This window comes from Columba livia, chromosome 1 (genome assembly GCF_036013475.1).
Source record: "Columba livia isolate bColLiv1 breed racing homer chromosome 1, bColLiv1.pat.W.v2, whole genome shotgun sequence".
Classification (NCBI taxonomy): Eukaryota; Metazoa; Chordata; class Aves; order Columbiformes; family Columbidae; genus Columba; species Columba livia.
In genome coordinates this window covers 71,976,583-71,997,975 of record NC_088602.1, presented here as the reverse complement: position 1 = coordinate 71,997,975, position 21,393 = coordinate 71,976,583, and the positions used below count along the sequence as shown (strand labels likewise).

Here is a 21,393-nt window from a genome sequence, read left to right as displayed (position 1 = left end):
CAGCCTGTCTGTAAGGTAAACTGATGGATGCTATTTTAATTTAATGGGCTTACTCCTGTGCCATAGATGACCCAATTGCGGTACTCAGCCAACTTTGACAAAACGAACTGTCACATCCTAACGACCACCACAGCAGCAGCCACGGCTGCCTTCAGGCCTGTTGGGCTTGATCTCTGTGTCTGCCAGGTGTGTAGAGCATCCCTTTGTCAGAACCCACACGACTGCGCTGAGCTTGGGGAGCTGGGCCTGGCTTTCCCAAAGCTTGCTTTCTGAGGAGACATGGAGGAAGAGTCGCCTTTTGAGATGACAGTGGCTTCTGCCTCCTGAAGAGGCAAACTGAGTTGAACTCTGTATATAGCATGTTAAATTTCTGTTTATGAACTGTCATTTAAAAGCCTGGAGTGGTGGGACTCCAAGCAACATTTAGTTACCAAAGCAAACCTTTACACTCTGCAGTGCACACTTTTTGCAGTATGGATACATATATGCTGGCCACCCGTTAGAGTGGGGAAGAGTGGCAGTGACTGTCACAGCTACCAGTTCGAGTATGTACTTTTTTTGATTCAGTGGCATATAGTGAGATCTTAGAAAGCTTTGCTAATCTCATGACTTACTTCTTAAATTTGGTTCTTGGGATTGGATATCCTGATGAGACAGATGCACAAATGAAGTGTTTCTGGTTTTGTAGCAAGAGCTCCACTGAAACTTGATGTCATGAGCCTATGTTTGTTTTCCTTGGAGTACAAGCATATTAATATAAGGTAATGCAAGTCATAATAAAAACATAATTATCTCTCCTTTCTCCCCCAGCTTTCCATAATTTGTGAACATAGCAGTTGCACATAAAGTGTTGGCTGATGCTCAGTAGCTTGTTATAAAATGATAATTCTGCCTTTGCTTTTGTGAAAGAACTGTGGTAGCCTTTTATATTCATATGCACACTAGCCTCCACAATATAGAATTGTAGGCACTGAATAGAGCAGCATAGCTTAAAGAGTAGTTGTGAAACTAGCATGTATCTTTGGCTGTGCTTTACTTTTGTTACTCAGTTATGCTTGTTTAACACAGTCCTGTTCACATGTAAAATATAAGAAGAGCTTGGGCTACTACACCTCTAAAAGCACTGAAGAACTTAATAGTGCTGTTACCACTGGTAAGGCAGGGCGCTTTACCTAACACAAGAAATTCAGCCCTCGGGACACAACTTTATTCATGGAGGTGCAAGGCAAACTTCCTGAGAAGTCCCTTTGAAGTCAGGTAGACTCATAAGCATATTCCCTGACATTGCCCTCTCAGGCACAGGGCTGAAGTGATTTGGGCTTCTTGTCCTCAGTAGCTGGAACGCATCTGCATGGGAGCAGGTCTCAGTAGAGTTGCCTGACAGGTGCTCAGTTCCCACCACAGCATCAAGACTGGCTCCTGGATGCTATCGTATTAAATGTATATGCAGTTCCAATGCTGTAAAAATTCATGGCTGCTCCTTTAACACCCAAGAATGACATGGTTCTAGCTCCAGTGGAAACAACGGGGGGAAAATTATCCAACATGTGACTTTGCCATTTTTCATCTATAAGTTGCATCCCTGTTGAACAGCAGTTGTTTGCCCTTTCTGCAACATTGACATTGCCTTAAAGTTGCTCCAACAGCAAATGGAAAGGCAGAGGATGCTGTTCCCTTCAGTCCTGGACCTGAAAGCAACTACACAGCTGATCCTTCAGCAAGGAGTGAGACACAGGAGGACAACTTCCACACCACAACCCCTCCTCAAATATTAATCCAAGACAGAAGTGCTGTGCGTTGCTTGCAGTGTTGTGCAGAAATCCAAGTCAAGAGAAACAACATCTGGAACAAACCAAAATGGTTACAGCTGAGTAACAGGGAGGCTGAGTGGGTGCCTCAGTGCACCAAGGTCCTGCAGCCAAAGCGGTTCCAGTATAAATATACACTGAGTTTTGTTAACACTGTGCTCTTGTACAGCCATGCTCTGACACTATTTGGGAGGGCAGTGGGTTTCCCTTCCTCACACAAATTAGTTTTTTAAACCTGAAGCAAGAATTTAAAAGGTGTTACTAGAACTATTCAGACCAAACATATATATATATATATGGAAGGTGAAATACCAAAGAGGAATAAACATTGCAACACATTTTTTTTCCCCTGAAAAAGAAAAGGTCCTTCAAAGAGTAATTCATGGCAAAGCTTAGTTTATTTCATGACAGAAATAACCGTAACTTTATACATTTAACACTAAATAAAACCAGCAGAATGTACAAATCAAATCCATTATGTACAGGAGTTCACCTGGAATACTTTATAAATGGATATTTCTCATGAACTCTAAAAAAAAAATAATCAAATAATGGCAACTGCATATTTGCAGTCTGACTTCAAATAGATTGCAGAAGGGTAGTAAACATCTTATAAATTAAAAGCTGAAGTCCAAAGGAAAAAAGACAACTTCACACACAGGGGAACAGCAAAGCTCAGAGTGACACTCCCTGCTTACCTCATGCCCTTCAGAAAAGGTAAGGCACAACACGGTAGGGAAGGGGTGCCGCAACATTCAGCTTTGACCTTCCTGTCTGAGTCTTGTTCAGGAAACAACCTTCTGCGACTTTTTGTTTGTTTTTTGAACGGCAGACCATCCAGTCAGTTAAAGCATTTTTACAGTGGGTAACAAGGCTCTGAAATTCAGGTTCACTTCCGTTTCTTCCATAGGTTGGGCAAATAAATAAATGCACCAAAGATTAAACTAAGGTGCTGGGTAATTTTTTGTAAGGTAACACACTAAATATACAAATAATGTTCTAGTACTATTTACAGCTATTTTTCCTTGAACATTTCCTCACTTTAGTAATACATAATTATTTGTAAGATAGAAACATTGAATTTTATAGTTTACCTATTGCTCTTTTTAACCTTTTTCCATCATAATGGCAGTATTTTAATTTTAAACAGGATGGCTATCTCAAGATTCTTGACCGTAGAAAAATTCAAGAGTTACAGCTATCAGTATTTTTTATGTTTAAAGATTAATTTTAGTTTTACTTCATTTGGAAATTAGAAAATAACACAATTGCAAAGGTCTGCAGGATGTATAAATAACTACATTACTTCTCTGCAAGAAGACCCTGTCCTTTGAAATGGTCACCTACAGATTAATTCAGATTCCAGACCAGAACTCAAACTGTGTATTGCTCAAAAATTTTTCAGCAACTGCTTATCTACAAACTTGCAAAGTATTGAAAGAACAGTCCATTCTGCAGCTTAGTGGACAGATACTCAGTTAAGAAGGTGAACGGTAGAAATACTAATTCAAATGAGGTGGTTACTTTGTCACAGATTTTGCTTAAATTTTGTTCAGTGGGTCTGTTTTGCAGGTACCACACAGTTACACAGATATAACTTTATTTACGAAGTTTAGCCTGTGATATTACAGGCTTCTGGCTCTTTGGACATCTTGCCGCTGTCAGTTGTGAAACATTTGATAATACTATTAACTGAGAACGCTTTAAAGAATACAGTTCTGATTGTTCATATGCATAGCACATTCAGTTACCTTGACAGACTTGTTCCTTGCTTTAAAAAAAAGCCCAAACAAACAACAATGAAAGAACCTGCACCTTGTACAGATTAAGATGGTCACTCTTCTTGCTGTTAAATCAGAGACAATAAAACCTGGGCCAAGCATGGCTGTGATTCAACCTAGGAAGAGTTTTTCCATCGATGTGGTGTAACACTGTGAATTAGCTTGCACTAGAAGTATTTCCTTACAGCAGCACTAATAAGATCTTCTGAAGACTCTGGTATTTTGAGAAAAAAAAATATTTACCCCATAGTAAGATTTTCATAGTTGTCTATCCTGATATTGCCATGTGTCCCATGTGGGAATTAGCAGGGCTCCTCCTTCCAACATGATACAGGACCAGATAGTACCTCGTTGGACTTCTTCAGTATATTTATATTCCCACAGCATGCCATTAGACTTCTTTCCTTTGAGAGTTACTACATCAAATATAATGCACAATTAGAAACATCCATCGTTAAGCTGCCTGCTTTGGATACATACAACAGTGCAGGCGACAGCTTCCTTTACACAACCAAACATCATTAAACTAAACATGGTTGTGCACAGAGGATGAAGTGTAAGCAACCTCACTTACAAATAAAAAGCAGTTTACTTCTCCGAGCAGCCTCCCTGCAGTGGGCTGTCCTCTGGTCAGCTTAAATTCACCATCTGTCTCAGAGAACCACTTCCTCTGACTTCAGTGGACCCCTGCCCATTATCTCTAAAACATTTTACAGCACTTTGCTGAACCTTCAACCTGCCGCCCACTGACCTGGAATCTAATTAAGTTCTTCAAAACTGAGATTCTCTAACTGCTGATGGTGCATCTACCCAAAGAAAAAAGTCACTTGAAGCACAAGCTGCACAAAGCATTCTACCATCCCCTTGTTGTAGGGGAGTAAACAGACAATCTGGTACAGGTAATTTGCTCACAAACTTCATGAAATGCACATACAAACAGAAGTAAAAAAAATAAAAATGAAACCGATAGCTGTGCATTTCTAGTTTTTAGTGCAGCCTCTTTATGTTTTTTTTTTTTTTCCTTTTTTCTTTTTTTAAAAGTTACAGCATGATACTTACTCCCTGACACAGAAAACATTATTCTTCCATTTTATTTTTTCTCTCTGTTACAGCCAGTGCACAAATATTTGCCTTCAAAGCCTTGGTGCACACTGAAGCATCTTAACATTTTCCCCCATAACACATGGTGCATTACTTCGTCACCAAGACATTCAGTAGTGGGGAATAACTGCTTGAAAATAGACATCACTGTAAGCCTCAGATGCCCAGTTAAATACTTAGATTTCACAGATCATTAAGACCTCACCCTTCTTGCTCTCTCATATACTATATTCACTCTGTCTTTGCAACATGGGCCACTTCCACTTCTACAGTTTCAATGGCCTGGGTCACTTCAGCCATTTTCTGTCCTTGCTGTTGCGCCAATACATAATTTACCACCTGCATGATGCTTTGGTCAGAAAGAGTAGAGACCGATGTACATTCCTCTGTAGCTGCAACTGCTTCAATGGCTTCAAGTGTCTCTCCTGTCACCACCACAGTCTCAATCTCACCATCGCCAACGCAAATCTTGGTTTCTTCTTCCTGCACATCTGCTGCTAAAATGCTGATGGCGTGTTCCACCTGTGTCCCCTGGTTATGAAACTGAAGAGTATCTTTTTCTAGCATAATTTTGCAGGGTACGTAGTCCCTGTGAAACTTGGTCATGTGCTTCCGTAGCGTCCGGGCATCTATGTAAGCTTCGTTGCACACTGGACAGACGTATGGTCGCTCTCCAGTGTGTGTCCTCACGTGGCGCTTCAACGAACGGGCGTCAGCCCAGGCTACTCCGCACGTTAGACATTCAAATGGCTTCACACCTGTTCTCAAATGGAAAGCAAGGAAAAGATGACCATCAGCATTCGTAAATATGCATCAGGAATGACAAGAAGTGACGGGGAGAACAGCAGGATAAAAGAACAAAAGAAATACTACAACTTTTTCTGTCTAAGAAAGAAATCTTGCTTACTATTTCTGTACTACAACATAATGAAAGCATAACACACTCAATGGTAAGTGGTCTGCCCAAACGCTTTCAAATATTTTTTTATTTTCAAAATTCCTTTTATTCCAGTTTCTCCCCTATTTTAAGTACATACTGGTTAATAAAATTATAATTTTTTTTTTGCCCATTATACATTTCTGAAAACACATTTTATTTAACAGAATTTGTCACATCCATAGTCAAACTTTGTTTCTGTAAATCTTACAAGTCTCATTAAATCAGCACTTATTCTGGTTAGCTCATAACGCCATCTACAGTTTTTCCCCTCCTCCTCCACACTGTGGATGTTCAAGTACTCCCTTACATCTGAGTTCTGTGGTCTGCAACATCTAATGGGGCATGTGGGTGGCAACAGACACTATTTAAATACTGGCTTTTCCAGTTACTGTAGATTTAGGCTAGGTACCTATTAAAGGATACTTTATCTGTTTAGAAACAAACACGCAATCTCTATTTCAATAGTTAGACAGCTCTTACGTTTACTCATAATGGCTCTTTAAAAGGAGTTATGTTTCAAAAATGTGGGGTTTGCCCCAAGACAAGAGTATCCATAAGACTTCCAACACAACTGGAACAACCGAATACTCAAAAATCAGTATCACATACTTCACCTCTGAAGTAAAAATGCACACACTTTTTAAAACTATAAAATGTTTTCATATTTTCTTTAAACATCATATAGTTTACTGCTTGTTAGAAATCAAGAAGCTGAATGATTTCCAGCAGCAGTACTCTTTAAATTCAGGCTAATCACTCTCCTGTTTGAAGAATATTTTGTCAACTGTGTGCACCTTTCAAAATGGAGAATGTTTTACTACATGCAATCCTTTGGCAGATATACGTATCTTTGAATTACTTCTAAAAAAAGTTCCTCTGCCATTGAAGTTCTGAGAAGGACAAGTTATCGCTGTCCCTCTGTGCAACTGTAGTTTTAGGAAGATCCCAACAGCCACTTCTGAGAATCACTGGAAGCAAGTTAACAAACCATGACCAGCAAAACACTAACTAGAGACTGTAAGAACAAGGGCATACACAGACACAAAGAAACAACTACCCCCTTATAGTTTTTAGCGGTTGAGGGGCGTCATGACTACTTGTTTTCTACATACCTTCGTGATTATTCATGTGTCTCCTATATTCCCGGAGTTGTGTGAATTTTCTTCCGCAATGCTCACAAACTCGTTCCAGATTTTGTTTTGCTCTTCCTTTTTTACCATGTGTGGCTTTCTGTACATGTCTTCTGTACAAAGCTTTCTCATAAAATTCTTTACCACATACGTTACACCTAAAATGCGTTAAGTGAGAAATCTATTGGAAACATCATTCTGTGCTTATGTTATGCCTTTTAAACCAAATGCATCTTAATTATACAAGGCAAAGTTTAATAGGAATACTGGCTTGTCTGATGAGTAGTTCCATAATTCAGAACAAAATTGTTGGAGTGAGCTACATTTTCTCTTATTCACAGCCACAAAGCTTCCACATACCATTCCACAGAAGTAAGATCACGTACAAAGCATATCTAACTTCATCAATTATATTTATCCTTTAATAACTTCATATTCATTAGTTCCAGAATTGCCACAGCAGGGTAACAGTTGGACCACATCATCTGAACTCACACATCGATTCCAAAGTGCTCAAGACCCCAGTCAACATCAATCTATTGGTACTTAACCAACAGACTAGGCCAGCCTCGTCAAACTCATTTTCACCGGGGGCCACATCAGCCTCGCGGTTGCCTTCAAAGGGCCGAATGCAATTTTAGGACGGGATAAATGTAACTACTCCTACATTTATGCCGTCCTAAAATTACATTTGGCCCTTTGAAGGCAACCGCGAGGCTGATGTGGCCCCCGGTGAAAATGAGTTTGATAACCCTGCTCTAGGCAGTTCCTTGTTGACTGGCTGTGGATCTGTATAACCTTATATTGATTAGTACATTTCAGTTGTTAAATGAATTTCTTCTTACCTATAAGGGTCTGTGACTGAATGTGACTTTACATGAGAATACCAGTCTTTCTTCCAACTGTAACACTTTCCACAGAACTGGCACTGAAATGGCTTCACACCTAAATGTTTATTCATATGCTGCCGAAGATCTCGAGCTTCATAGAAACTCTTCTCACATCTGTAATAGTAAAGGTTTTAACATCCCATATAAGAAAGATCCTGATTTCAAAGGCACTAGAACCCTCTTCTTTAATGGCAACTGAAGACTTTCAGAAGACAACATGTATTGTGTCAACCAATATCTATATAAAGCACAATCCCTTTCCAAACCAGGGAAAATTAGAAGGAGCAGCACCTTAATCTGAAGGTCTGAAATATAACTTGAGGACTTCTGAAACACTTTTGCCTGTTATGGGTAACTATATTCTTTCTGATATTTTTATGGGGAATAATCAAAGGCAAACTGACTGGAATCAATTTAATCAAATACCTACTTCACTGGAAATCTTTCACAAACATTTTAGAAAAATAACTTAAGTTCATCTTTGTTCAACTGGGCCAGGAGCTCAAGCCACCATACGAGAAAGCTTAAGTCTGGTTATTGCTTAATGAAGCTCTCTAAACCATTTGTGACAACATGAATTATATTCTCAGTAGAAATCTTCATTGGAGGAAAAACAAGTACTGTGTCCGTTTTGAAGGAGCTAGGGAATCAAAATATCTTCTCTGTCAAAATGATCTTTTGCATCCATGACTGTAGTGCCTTGAGTAAAAATAGTTTTATTTTTTAAAATATATTTCTCCTTCAAAACCAAAATTGCTTTCCCTAGTGTGTTTTATTAAACAGTTCTGTCCCTGTTGTAGACCCTATTAGCTCTGTTCTTTGTATTTCTAAGAGTGATATTTTTAGCACTAAATAAAAACATTGCTGACAGAATTGAAGTGAGTTTTCAGCAGTTAGAAAGAAAAATATTATTTTTGCGAGCATGCAGCAGCACCACCAGAGATACTTTAAACCTACATTTATACAGTCCTAAAAATTACATTTGGCCCTTTGTGGGCAACCATGAGGCTGATGTGGCACTTGGTGAAAATGAGTTTGACACCCCTGCTTTAAAGAATACTTTGGATTAAATCTTTCATTAAAACCATGAGGTGCATACAAGCAATCAAATAACTTGTACAACCCCTCTTAATACGTGAGAGAGTTTTCCATAGACCTAATTGACAGCTTGGAAATTAGGCCAAATTTGTGCTTTTGCAGGTCACTGGACAGGTTCACCCATAGTCTGCTTGGTCATTACAGAGTTTCCACTAAACTAAAGTGCATAATACAAAGATATTTAAGTTTTATAATCAAGTTAACAGCAACAGTCAGTGAGTTTTAGTTTATGATGTTGCCACAGAGTTGTTTGCTATACACAGCGTGTATTGCAGTGCACACAAATACATTGTAGACTGCACAGGAAATTTTCAAATTAAACTGGAATCAGCTATCACAGTAAAAGAGGGCACAAACAGGCTGAAGGTCTTTGTGTCTGACAAGCTTACGACTCCTCTGTCGGTCCAACAAGAGAGCTTTGAAACCACATAGCTACTGATTCCAGCTACAAGTGCAAACACATTCATTAGAAAACAACTGTATGAAACTAGAGCGAGGTAACAGTTAAAACCAACACTTTTACTCTCCAATGCATGTATTAACAAAAGTGCATTTTTTTCTACTTACTCTTTAAAAGTCTTATTCCAGGCCAGCAAACAGTTTTATGCTACAACAAGGAGCTGCTTTTAATCTTTAAAATTACTAGGATCATAAATGTTAAGGAAAAAAGTCTACCAAAAAAAAAAAACCACCAACCAACTTACTGAGTACACTGATATCCACGAACTTCAGGCTTTGGCTGGTGTTTCTTTATGTGTTTACTGAGTCCTGATGCCCTGTGGAAAGATTTTCCACAGATGGAGCAAAGATACTTGGATTCTCCTGACAAAAACAAAACAAAATATGTTAGGAAGCCAGGCCTTCATACCTCTGGAATGCTTTGTCAGAGTGTCTTTTTCTTCTCATATAATTGATCTTAAGTAATCAAAGCAGTGCTACAAAGAGAAGTTGGTTTAATTACACACAGATGGAATTTTTAAATGTATTTTGTACGTGCCAATGTAATAATACACAGAGTGGAAAGGTAGCAGCTCTAAATTGCTCTGTTGCACATGTTCAAACACAGGTACAACATGGCAGTTACTAATTAGTCATGAAATGTGAATGGCATAAAAAAATGCCCTCTTGTGTGAAAAAACACAGACTGCCTGCATTCGTATAATATGCAACTTCTCCAACAACACAGCATTGTTTACAGATGACTTACATCTTGAGTTTGAGAAAAAACACCTTAAAATAAAAGCTTTCTGCTCCAATTCATCAGTACTAACATAAATTCTTTAATTTCTGGAACAAATTGTCAAAACAGTCTCTCACATTTGATTCCACCCAACTTGGGAAACAAGAAACACAGACAATTTCTATACATTACAGTTTTAAAACTCTGCTTGTATTAAATGATTATATTGTAATCTTTCACATGCTAAGATCTTTCAAGATAGCAGGTTTTATAAAATTTCACAGTAGTACAGCAAGTCCTGTAAAGCATATATGGAGATTCACAGAGATTTAATTATATTTTCCTCTGAAAGGATACGCTGGAAGTATAAATACTCCAGAACATATTAGCCTGTTGCATATCTTTGTTGAATTGACACAACAAAGGTATTAAATATGTACACAAAAACACAGGAACAGACCAACCATGATTCCCTGTTCTCGTACAGAACACTTGCATAATAACATTAAGCTATAGTAAAATAAGTCCAGAAAATAAATAGAAAATGACTACTTACCTCTATCTCAGCTGCCTGACGAGTAAAAGAAAGAGGAGAAAACTATTTATCTTTTTAAACAGTTCCTTTGACACTGAGGAACAATGCTAAAGTTCAGCAGCATACAACAGCCAAAGTAAAAGGATCCTCTTTCTCATCACTTACCTGTATGAATGCTCATGTGTTCCTGAAGACTTCTTTTTGTGACAAAAGACTTTTCACACAATTCACACTTGAACTGTTTCTGTACTTCATGGAGAGCTAAGTGCATTTTTAATCCATGCTTATATGTAAAGGTCTTTCCACAAACCTAAAAAAATCCACATCCAGTGGAACAGGACAAAAATAACTCATTATGTAACAGGTGTTTAACTTCAAACACAACAAAACCTCCTGTATTTCTTGGGAACCAAGATGGCCAAGCCTGTGATTTTGCACCAGTGGCAGAACTGGTCTGTTAAAAAAAGAATACCAAAGGGAAGACATCCTTCTCAACACAGGAATATGAACTTCCATGATATAACCTCATTCTAGTTTTCTCAGTCTTGAACTACAAGAATTTTCATTACGAATGTTACAATAGTTTTCCCCATTCTGATGTGACCTAAATTAACCTAAATTTTAGGACAGAGTGTCAATACTAATATATCAAGAAAACATTACTGATTACAGAATAAGATTACTTTACCTTGCATGCATGTGGTTTTACACCTGTATGTTTGAGCATATGTATTCTGAGAGAATAGAGCTTAGGCAGAGTTCTCCCACATATATCACAGATAAATTCCCGTTTAGTTCTCCCTTTCACTGAAGACACGCCTGTCTCTTCTGCATTAGCAGCTGCAGTGTTCACTTCGGTCTTCCGCGTGTGCCGGACAAGATGGGCTCGCAGGGAGGCACCATACTGGAATTCTTTTTTACACAACTAGGGGGAAAAAAAAAACAACATTCCAACTTTACCTTGCATTTAATATTCCAAAATTATTTTTTAAAAAAATAATCTCAGGTTTTATGAATAGTAGTATGATTAGTTAGGTCTATAACATGACTCCAATAAGCATTTTATCTCAGGTTAATTAATAGTTGAATATTTTGAATTTTATGGCTATTGACAGAATGACTGATCACTTCCCAATAAGGCTAACTTCCTGGCTAATTTAAACACAGTTGCAAATATACTAGTAAGGTTAAAAGTACAGCCCGCTCCAGCAGCAAAAGCACTTCCATGTCACACAGTGCTGTCACGCCAGGTGACTGCACCACATTTTACCCTGCTGCATCCAGATCAGGGCTGCAGCCATCCCTGAAATCCATAAGGAAAATAAATACATGTACAAAAAGAGGCAAGAAAAATAATTACTAATGTCATTACTGAATGAATTTTCATAAAGAGGGAAGTTTATAGAAGAAGAAAAAAAAACAACAAAACAAACAACAAAACACAAAACCAATCACAAACCACACACATACTCCACAAAAACAAACAAACAACAAAACCACAACTTACTGGGCATTTATAATCTTTAGACCTTTCATGTTTCAGTGTGTGCATTATAAGTGCATAGCGCCGCTGGAACACCATTGCACACTCAGTGCATTTGTGCTGAGCTTCCACTTCGTTATTTTCTGTGGGCTCTCTTTTGGGCTGTTTCATTTTTTTCCCTCTTTGTACCAGCTTCATGGCAACCTAAGTGGGAAAAACATAACCTGTGAATGAACTTTACTACACTGTATGTTTCCTCTGCAAGTTAGTACTAAAAACTGACGCTTCTGTGTGCTACTATAATACCACCACATTTTCCTCAGTTTACTTAGCTGCTATAGTTACCCTCTTTCAGTTCTCTGAAAAACTACAGATCTCATGGTGGGTGAAAAACTGGTCTTGCTTTAAAACCAAAAATCAATTATAATTATAGGCAGACAATTACTTACCAGTTCAGAGACAACTAACTATTCAACCCTAAGTAAGTGCCTAAGTGAGAGCTAAGGGATAGTTACAGAGGAAACAGAAAGTGCTGCCAGCCACAATTTCCATCAAATGTTTCCAACCCTTTCCTAAACTCCAACTTCCCTCTTCAGGATTTACACTTGTTTTACTACAAAAGTCAACACAAAGTGGCCTAAACAGTTTTTAACCAGCCAGCAAAAACTGAGTTAGTAACAATCAGTAAAAAAAGTGTACAGTATCTAAGCAAAGTTCTTTCTCACTGAAAGCATTCCAGCTTTACTAGGTGTTGTTTTTTGTTCCTGGGATTTGGTTTTTTTTGTTAGGGAGTAGTGGTTTTTTGTTAGGCAATATTGGCAGTGCTACCTGGAGCTGATAATCTCATTTTCCTTTGCAGAAACTTGCTGTCAAATTCTTTAAAAGACAAACTGTAAGTGAGCAGGCTGAAATTTCCTGTATCAGGTATCTCTCCTTCAGATTTCTGAGAATAAGACAAGGGAAAAAAGTACAATGCATCCACATTTCTTCTTCCTGTTTCTCACCAAGTAACATATCTAACAGTTTTCAAAAATATGCTAGCTCTTCCACATCTCTGAAAAACAAACTGAAACTCAACACAGGAGCAACATTTTCACGTTTCTTTGGTTGTTGTTGTTTTTGTTTTTTGGTTTTTTTGCTGTTGCTCTGAAAATTTAGGCAAACTTGGCTAAACTGTGAAGCCACAAAAATAATTTTGGTCCATAATTTGGTTAGTAAGAGCTTGGAAAATAATCTGTTCATAGAAAGCATGCTTTGTTCTGAACATCTCCACGCTAACGGCAGTCACTATAATTCAAAAGTCGGCAGCATTTTTCCTGTAACCTCTCTTTCCTGTTATTCTTCCAGCACCAAAACTGGAAACTCAGGAAAGAGCATCTCCTTCCCAATGTTTACATGACATCCAGTGCCATATGCGGGGTAGTTGAGGGATGCATGAAACAAAAATGCTAAAAGCTATGAAATTAGTTAGGAAAGCAGAAACCTATTTCTGAATCCAATTCTGAGAAATCATCTAAACCAATTTTTCCACAGGTGGACACTGTCTGCAAATCTCATCTGTCAAGGAGCCAGATTTTAAAACTGTAAAAAAAATTAACAGGAACTGTTCCCGAAGGTAGATATTTCCCCTTCCAAAACAGAACAAAAAAATTGTCATTCTCCAGCCATCATAAATAAGTTGCTGAAATATTTTGATTGTGCTAGCTTTAACATTTGGGCTTTAAGTTGTCCATCTGTAAAATGAGACTAATGCTACAATTTCTACCTACGAGGGTGTTGTAATGCTCTGTTTTCAAGTCTTAACAAATGTAAGGTCCCACAGAGAAATACAATTGTTTAAGACTGACATACACATGTGCTAGTTAAGACTTAAATTCCCAGATCATTAAGAATTTTATGGAGAAGATACACCTGTCCAACCATAAGAAGCTGTGAGAAGATACTCAAGCTGGGCTAAGGTCTTCGATATGAAGGAATTTTGATGCCAATGTTGTGTTTTGTTTTTTTGTTCTTTGCACAACTGTCACATCTTAGAAGTTACTTCAGTTTGCAGTAACATTAACCAATCAAAAAAAAAAAACAAACCAAAACCCCACATTTGCCAGAGAGTCCTTGGAATCGAGAAACAGTCTTTTCAGATTGGTCGCAAAACATGGGACGATTACTAACAAGAGGCCTAATGATTGATAGAATACCTGCTGTATTGCAGATTTAGGATTTGTCTTTCTATTTTGCAGTTTTTTTTCAATTCCTTTATGCAATCTGATATATCCGCCTTCACTAACAGAACGTTGGCGAAGCTTGCTTTTGTAAGTATCATCCTGGCTGGAAGCAAGGCTTTCTGGTTGTGCAGCTAAAGGACTCTGTTCTTTACTTTGCTTGCCGTATATTTGCTGGAGTGTTTCTGAGGACACTTCAGAAGTACTGTCTACATTTGCTTTACCACTTTCATTCTGATCTGTTGCAATTTCCATTTGATGTTTTGTGTCCATGGCTTCCACAGTCGATGGCTGAGCCTTTGTGACACACATGATGCTATCTGAGTTGCTCTCCAGGAGCTGCATCTTGACATGATTTTCAGTGGTTTCACACTGCCCCACAGGCTTTGCCAGACCATCCTGAGCAGCCTCCGCAGGCTCTGGGGGCAGGAGCTCAGGCTTGGGTACTGCTGCTTCCTCTGGCGTTGCAGAGGAAGAAGCTCCATTCACAGCTGCTGGCGCTTCACTGGCTGTGAGCTCAGGCTGCTCAGCACTGTCTACCGCCTGCATCTCAACTTCAGACTGCTCTGCTAAATTTTGTGTTGACTCCACAGTTTGGATATCTCCCTTTTGGTACACTGTAATTTGCTTCTCTTCCATCTGTTTGTGCACATTTTCACAGATTTCTATGACCTCTGACATGAAGAGATGCCGGGCAAGCATGGCCACGTCTGCCATGCTACAGAAGTCAAAAGTTAATTCTGATGTATAAGCAAATTCCAATAGAGGCAGGAAGCTGGACTTGCAGAACCCTACCAGGAATAAAACAAGAGATCAGCACAAACACTGATGAGCCCGAATTACACCAAAATATCCCATGATGGATACAACAGTTCACCTTTTACATGGTTAAGTCTGAAATTTAGAGCAAAACACAATTGCAAGTAACACGAAAGGCCCTCCACAAGGACTCAAATTAATTAACATTTATGCAAAAGCATCCTCCTTGTGTATTTTCTATGTGGAAGTAAGAACTGACGATTTTTCCAATAAGTAATTAGAACTGCGGTACATTCACAATAAAATTCTCAAGAAGAGTGTTTTAAGATAGTGGGAGAGTCACAATACTTTTGAAGCAGATTAACCTTAATTAAACCAAAGTCCTTCTGGACATGCTACATTCAGAAAGTCAGGACTTAAGTAACAACTGATGCAGTAGAAAAATAACACAAGAAAGTGGCTAATGAAAAAAATAAAGGTAGGGATATATAGATAGAACTGCTTAAAAATCAGCATTTGGTATAATTTTCCACAGTTCTGTAAATCATAAATCAAATATTTAATTTGGGGACCTTCTGGACCATCATACTAGAAGTCTATTGTTCATGCAGAGAGAGGCAGAGTTAAGAGGCACATGTTCTGTACAATATTCTTCACCACTGCAAAGTTATTTTTAGAAAATTTATTCTAGGATCATCTCCTATCTTTAAGGTACCAGAAGGTTTGAAAAATAAGCAGAAACATATATGAGTGTTTTACAGACATAAGAAACTATTTAGTATTTGTTCAGCAAAAGAGGTGTCTGAGAAGCTACTCAACATCCTCTGTTGATGTACTGAAGCATTTGATTATGTTCCCTTTTTTAATGTTTGTGACTAATACAAGAAGAAAACAGGCCTAAGTAAGGTAAAAATCAATCCAAAGCTTCTCAGAAATTTGAAGATGAAATCCCATTGTCCATTCAATATGGAAGATCAGATTATGCAAAACCAGAGTGATCACTTCAGCATTAAACCCCACACAAAATACTTGTAGATTAAAAGAGAGAAAAAGAGCAAGATAAAAATATCTGGTTCTCTTGAATACTCAAAAAAAGTACCATACACCTTATTTAGAATATTATGATTTCTAGCTTTGAAACCCACAACACTTCACCTGACAGATCCACTACAGCTTCATGACTAGAGACAGCTCCCTTCTCAATGAAGAGCTCTCGGAAGTACTCGCTGTTGGCTGCCAAGACAGATTTGTGAGCTTTGTACTCCTCTCCTTCAATCAGCAGAGTCACATCACAGAACTGATTGGAAAGCCTCTGCTGATTCAGTTGGTTTAAGACTGACAGACAATGTTTGGAAGATGACTGCTTCACAAGGCCCTTACTGTCAACCTGTCGTAAACAACATTATGAGAACTTCATTACATTTAGACTGTGCCTTTTTAAGCATTCACACTAAATCACAGAAAAGGGTTATTTTCTGCAACCATACAATCAGTTCAACCGTGTATAATATACAGCTTATATTTACTATCATTTTGTTTCTTTAAATGCATTAAGTTTTACCCTCCCTCCAAACACAGTTAAAATGGACAACTGGAAAAATGAGAAGACATGGATATTCAAACAGTTCTTTGACCATATTTTCAATGCTATAGCCTGAAATGGTTTCTAGATTCAAAAGTCTTCACATGCATATGAGTCCCCAGTTATAATAAAGAATTTTATATATAAATATAGCATCACTCATTAAGGAATGGATATAGATTCCATTAGAATCTTGTATGTGATGCTTTACTACTTATACTTTTGTCACTGATTTTCCCTTAGGCCCTGTAGGCATAAATAAGAGTCAGAATGATCTTATTTTCCAAAGGTGACTTACTATAATTAATTTAATGTCATGTATACCAGTAACTCATTTGCAGATATATCAAATATCTTTGGCAAAATTTATGTCACCTTATTGTAGCAAGATTATCACAACAATAGAAAATAAATATGTGACTAAAAACTTGTTAGCAAACATCTTAAAGACATTCAGATGTAAACAAAGGTACTTACAAATACAAGCTCATGCTTTGCTATTGGCTTCTTCTTCACAGTCTTTGGGGATGCAGCTGGGATTGATGACATATTACTCGATTCATCATCTGTTTCATTACTGTCTTCATGAGATTTTGCATCCAGTCCTAGTTCCTCCAGCATTTCAGAAGGATCTGACAGAGATCTAGAGCGATCTAGCTTTTCCTGGCACTTGCTGCACTCTTTAATGTAATCTTTAACCTGCTTAAGAATACCTAAGAAAAAATTAATGAAGCTAAATTAGGCTTCTAATGTTCATTCAATTTACCCTAAACAAATAATTAAATATGTAGGTGATTAGCAAAACAATATTACATACTTAAGGAAAAAAAATTCAGTCAGTCACCTACACTTCCCTTCTCAGACTTCTTTTCACCAGTTCGCCTTCTCTTACATTATTGTATGATATTGTCTGTCACTGCTGTAAACCATTGTTAATTTGAGAGAGAACATTTGGAACATCACTATATCAAGCAGACTTTCCTAGAAAGATTTTTAAAGCTAGTAAAAAACAGTTGTATTTATACATTCACTCTAAGAACCCCAGAACAATGAAAGCTGTAATGTGATTCAGCATTTCACCCACACAAGTGGATCTCAGCTTGTTCTTACTGAAGGGGAGAAGAACTGGAAGGCTCACCTAAGCTTTTGAAAACTTGGGACCAACTGTTATATGCCATGACACTGATATGTATTACTAACACCAATTTCAATCAATCACTTATGATTTTGGAATGTAAAGAAGTTCATTTCCCACCAGTATTTTAACTGATGAAACTAAATAATTTTAGATAGTCAACTGTTCCTAAGCTCAGGGTCCTCTTCTACGTACCAAGGCATTTTCAGTGTATGGCTTTCAACACAAATTCATTTTCTTCTCTAGGACAATATAAAAGCAAACATAACAACAGCTACGTCTCTACAGTTCAAAATCTAGCACAGCTAAAGAAGCGGGCTGACAGAGTCAGATTTGCACTGCTCACACCTCTTCAGAGCATGAGATGCACTATCATTACATAGGTCTCTGTAAGGATCAGAAAAACACAGACTTCAGAAAACCCAAGGCACTCCAATGCAAGGTATTCATGCCCACTTCAAACATTTTTATGTTTCCTTGATTTCATCTGAAATCAGGGCTAGTCCCCAGGACAGAAGGTTTCTGGTCTTCAGATCCCATATTTAACACCCTTCCTGGCCACTGGGCCACACTCCAGCCCATTTCTTCCCAGTTATAGAGCAGACACACAACAGACAGATGCTCATCTCAGGATGATGAGCTGGTCAAAGCTGCTGTGCACTGGGAGCACCAGCATATTTTAATGGCAGGGAAAACCAGTGTTTTCAAGGTGACACAGATAAGAAACAAAGCACTTGAACTGAAAGCTGGGCATGAATTTTAGTATTATCAGTGCCAGAGAAATAAGAGAATATAGGTTGTGTAAATAAAGCTAACCAATAAGATAAAAATATGCAGAATACAGAATGCTCTCTTCTGACGAACAGAAGATATGCTGAGGTCCATTAAGGAAGTTTTCCAGCATAGGATGATAGTAGATGCTAGAACAGTCCAGTAATGGGCAGATAATGAGAAGCCAGATAAAGGCAAGAAAGCCATCATTCAGAATGGATATATCAACTTTGAGACACGGAATCCTTTTTCACAATAAAAAACCTTCAAGTCAATGATATTGGACTGAAAGGATGGGCTGCAGCTAGACCAAAAAGCCTCCGAATTAAGAAAACTAAAGCTGAAGTGACAGCCATGCTGACTGATGGACAAAAACAGCAAAGCAAGAGAAGCAGTACAAACAGAAACTGAATCCTGGGCAACTGACCAGTGAATAACTGAACATGTGTTTAATGGATACATAAGACCGAAAATAGAACAGCAAATCCAAAGGGAACACAGATATCAAGTCATTGGCTCAGCCAAAAGAAGGCCCCAACTGGGAATTATTGCTGTTCATACAGTACTATTTCTGACAGCTGTGACATCACTCAGGACCCAACTGAGAATCAGTTTGGTCTTTCCAGCTTCTCATTGGAAGAAACAAATATAACAATGAACGCAAGGACTATGAGGTACCACTGGCAGCTCTACTATTTAAATGTGAACACCATCCACATGCTAGTTTGAAAAAGTATTATGAGGTTAAAAACTGAACTAAGTCACGTGGATTATCGCGCTATACAAGGCATGAGAGTTGAGAAATTGCTACCTTAAGCAGGCTGTATGCAACACTTGGATGGGGACTATCATGCTCTGCGCTTCCATACATTCAAAATGCCGCTACCGAACAAGCAGCCCTAGGACGATTTGCTGACCAAAGCTGCAACTCGCACAGCCAGGCCTGCCTCTTACGGTGCCACCCAGAGCTGCGCTTCGAGACGGAGCGCTGGACGGCACAGCCTGACAGCAAGTGACAGTCCCCTCCCCGGGGAGGGCACTCAGACACTCTTGCTCCCCACCAACCCGCCCACGGACCCAGCGCCGCAGGGACCGTGACCCCAGCCCCGCCAGCCGCCCCTTCCTCTCCCCACTCACCTCGCCACCAGTACTTCTGCGAGAGCCCCTGCCAGGTGTGCAGGCGGGTGCGGTGCGAACCGTCGGGCGCCAGGTGGGCGGCGCGGATGAGGCGGTCGCGGCGCTCGGCCTGCAGCACCACCTCGAGCTCGGCGAAGCGCTGCTGGTCCCGCTGCCGCCGCTGGTAGTACAGGGTCCCGCCGCGCACCACGTAGCAGGCGGCCGCCTTGCGGATCTTCCGCTTGGCGTTGCCCTCCGTCCCCGGCGCATAGGGCTCCCGCTCGTTGGTCAGGTAGCGCAGGATGGCCAGGTAGCTCTCCTCGCTGGACATAGCGGGGCGGGGGGAGAGGGGCAATGGGAGGACGATGCGGGGCGGGGGGATGAAGGGGCGGCCTCCGCGCCCTCAGAGCCACGCCGGGCTTCCCCCCTTGCCGCCGGAGGGCGAGCGGAGGGTCAGGCTCTCGGCCCCGCTGGGGAGGCGGCTGCGGGGCTGCGTCTCCGTGAGGGACGGGGCTCACCCGTGCCAGTCACATGCGGCGGGCCCGTGTGGGAAGAGGCTCGCCGGCCCTCGCCGGGGGTCCGCGGGGCTGCGGAGGCACCTCCCGGGGCAGGGAGAGCATGCGCTGCGGAAGGAAGGAAGGAGGATCGGGGGCCTCCCGCTCCTCTGTCGGCCCCTCGCCCAGGGGCGGGGAAGCCGGGCAGCGCGGGTGGCGGGAGCCAGGCCCGGGGGGGAACTGGAGTTTCGCAGCCAGCGGCGGCGGGTGGGAGGGAGAAGCTCGGGCAGCAGCAGCAACGGAAAGACAAAATGGCTGCTGCACAAGAGGAAGTGACGTCAGAGGCCCGCGCGCATAGGAGGGGCGCGTGCGCAGGGAAGGTGCAGTGCCTAATGGGGGAGCAAAGCCGCCATCTTGGAGCTGGGCAAGAGACCGAGCAGAAGGCTAGGAGCCGCCATCTTAGAGCCGGGCGCAGTTTGTGAGGGCGGACGCGGGCGGGGCGCTGGGGGCAGGGGACAATGCTAAATAAGTAGCTTTATTGGCGTAGCTCCGAAACGAGCACCCTCCTGTAATAAGTGATGGTCAAAATTGTTAATGTTGAACAAATCGAGTAGGATTCAATTGTATTATGCATATTATTGTAAGCAGTAACTGTGCTTGTGCGAGTTTGATTATGTTTTGTAGAACCTTGTAGTAGTAGTTAAAGCCAATGCCATAAATAACAGGACTACCAGGTGGTGCCATAAATAACAGGACTACCGGATGGTGCCATAAATAACAGGACTCCCGGATGGTGCCACAGATAATAGGACTCCCAGATGGTGTTACAGATAACAAAGCGCTCGGATGTTGCAACAGATAACAAAAGTTCCAGAGACGGAAATTCCCAACAAATTCCTAACAAATTTTGGTGCCGTGACTCGGATTAAGGATCTCTGGGAGGGACTCCTTGTTATAAATAAGAGCCAATAAATCGATTCTGCGTCAATCAATCGATTTTATTTAGCAAGCAGTAATTAGGCAAAACAGCGCTGGGTGACCGGGGGAAGCTCAGTTCCGCCAACAGGCACACAAATCAACCTCTCGTATGTGCTTACATACGTTATGCGTTCGTTTACGTGCTGGGAATTTCTGTCTCTGGAACTTTTGTTATCTGTTGCAACATCCGAGCGCTTTGTTATCTGTAACACCATCTGGGAGTCCTATTATCTGTGGCACCATCCGGTAGTCCTGTTATTTATGGCATTGGCTTTAACTACTACTACAAGGTTCTACAAAACATAATCAAACTCGCACAAGCACAGTTACTGCTTACAATAATATGCATAATACAATTGAATCCTACTCGATTTGTTCAACATTAACAATTTT

At 40.2% G+C, this 21,393-nt stretch overlaps 1 protein-coding gene across 1 annotated transcript; it reads right to left on the bottom strand.

Moving 5' to 3' along the window:
* Positions 1-2,187: 2,187 nt before the first annotated feature.
* ZBTB11 (zinc finger and BTB domain containing 11) lies at positions 2,188-20,491 on the bottom strand. Its single transcript, XM_005506685.4, has 11 exons — positions 19,550-20,491; positions 16,984-17,219; positions 16,080-16,311; positions 14,142-14,956; positions 11,971-12,150; positions 11,152-11,388; positions 10,629-10,773; positions 9,453-9,570; positions 7,606-7,764; positions 6,743-6,918; positions 2,188-5,448 (listed from the first exon to the last, which is right to left on the bottom strand). Exons 1-11 carry the CDS (start codon positions 19,857-19,859, stop codon positions 4,922-4,924), a joined length of 3,135 nt encoding a protein of 1,044 aa, XP_005506742.3. The 5' UTR covers positions 19,860-20,491; the 3' UTR covers positions 2,188-4,921.
* Positions 20,492-21,393: the final 902 nt, after the last annotated feature.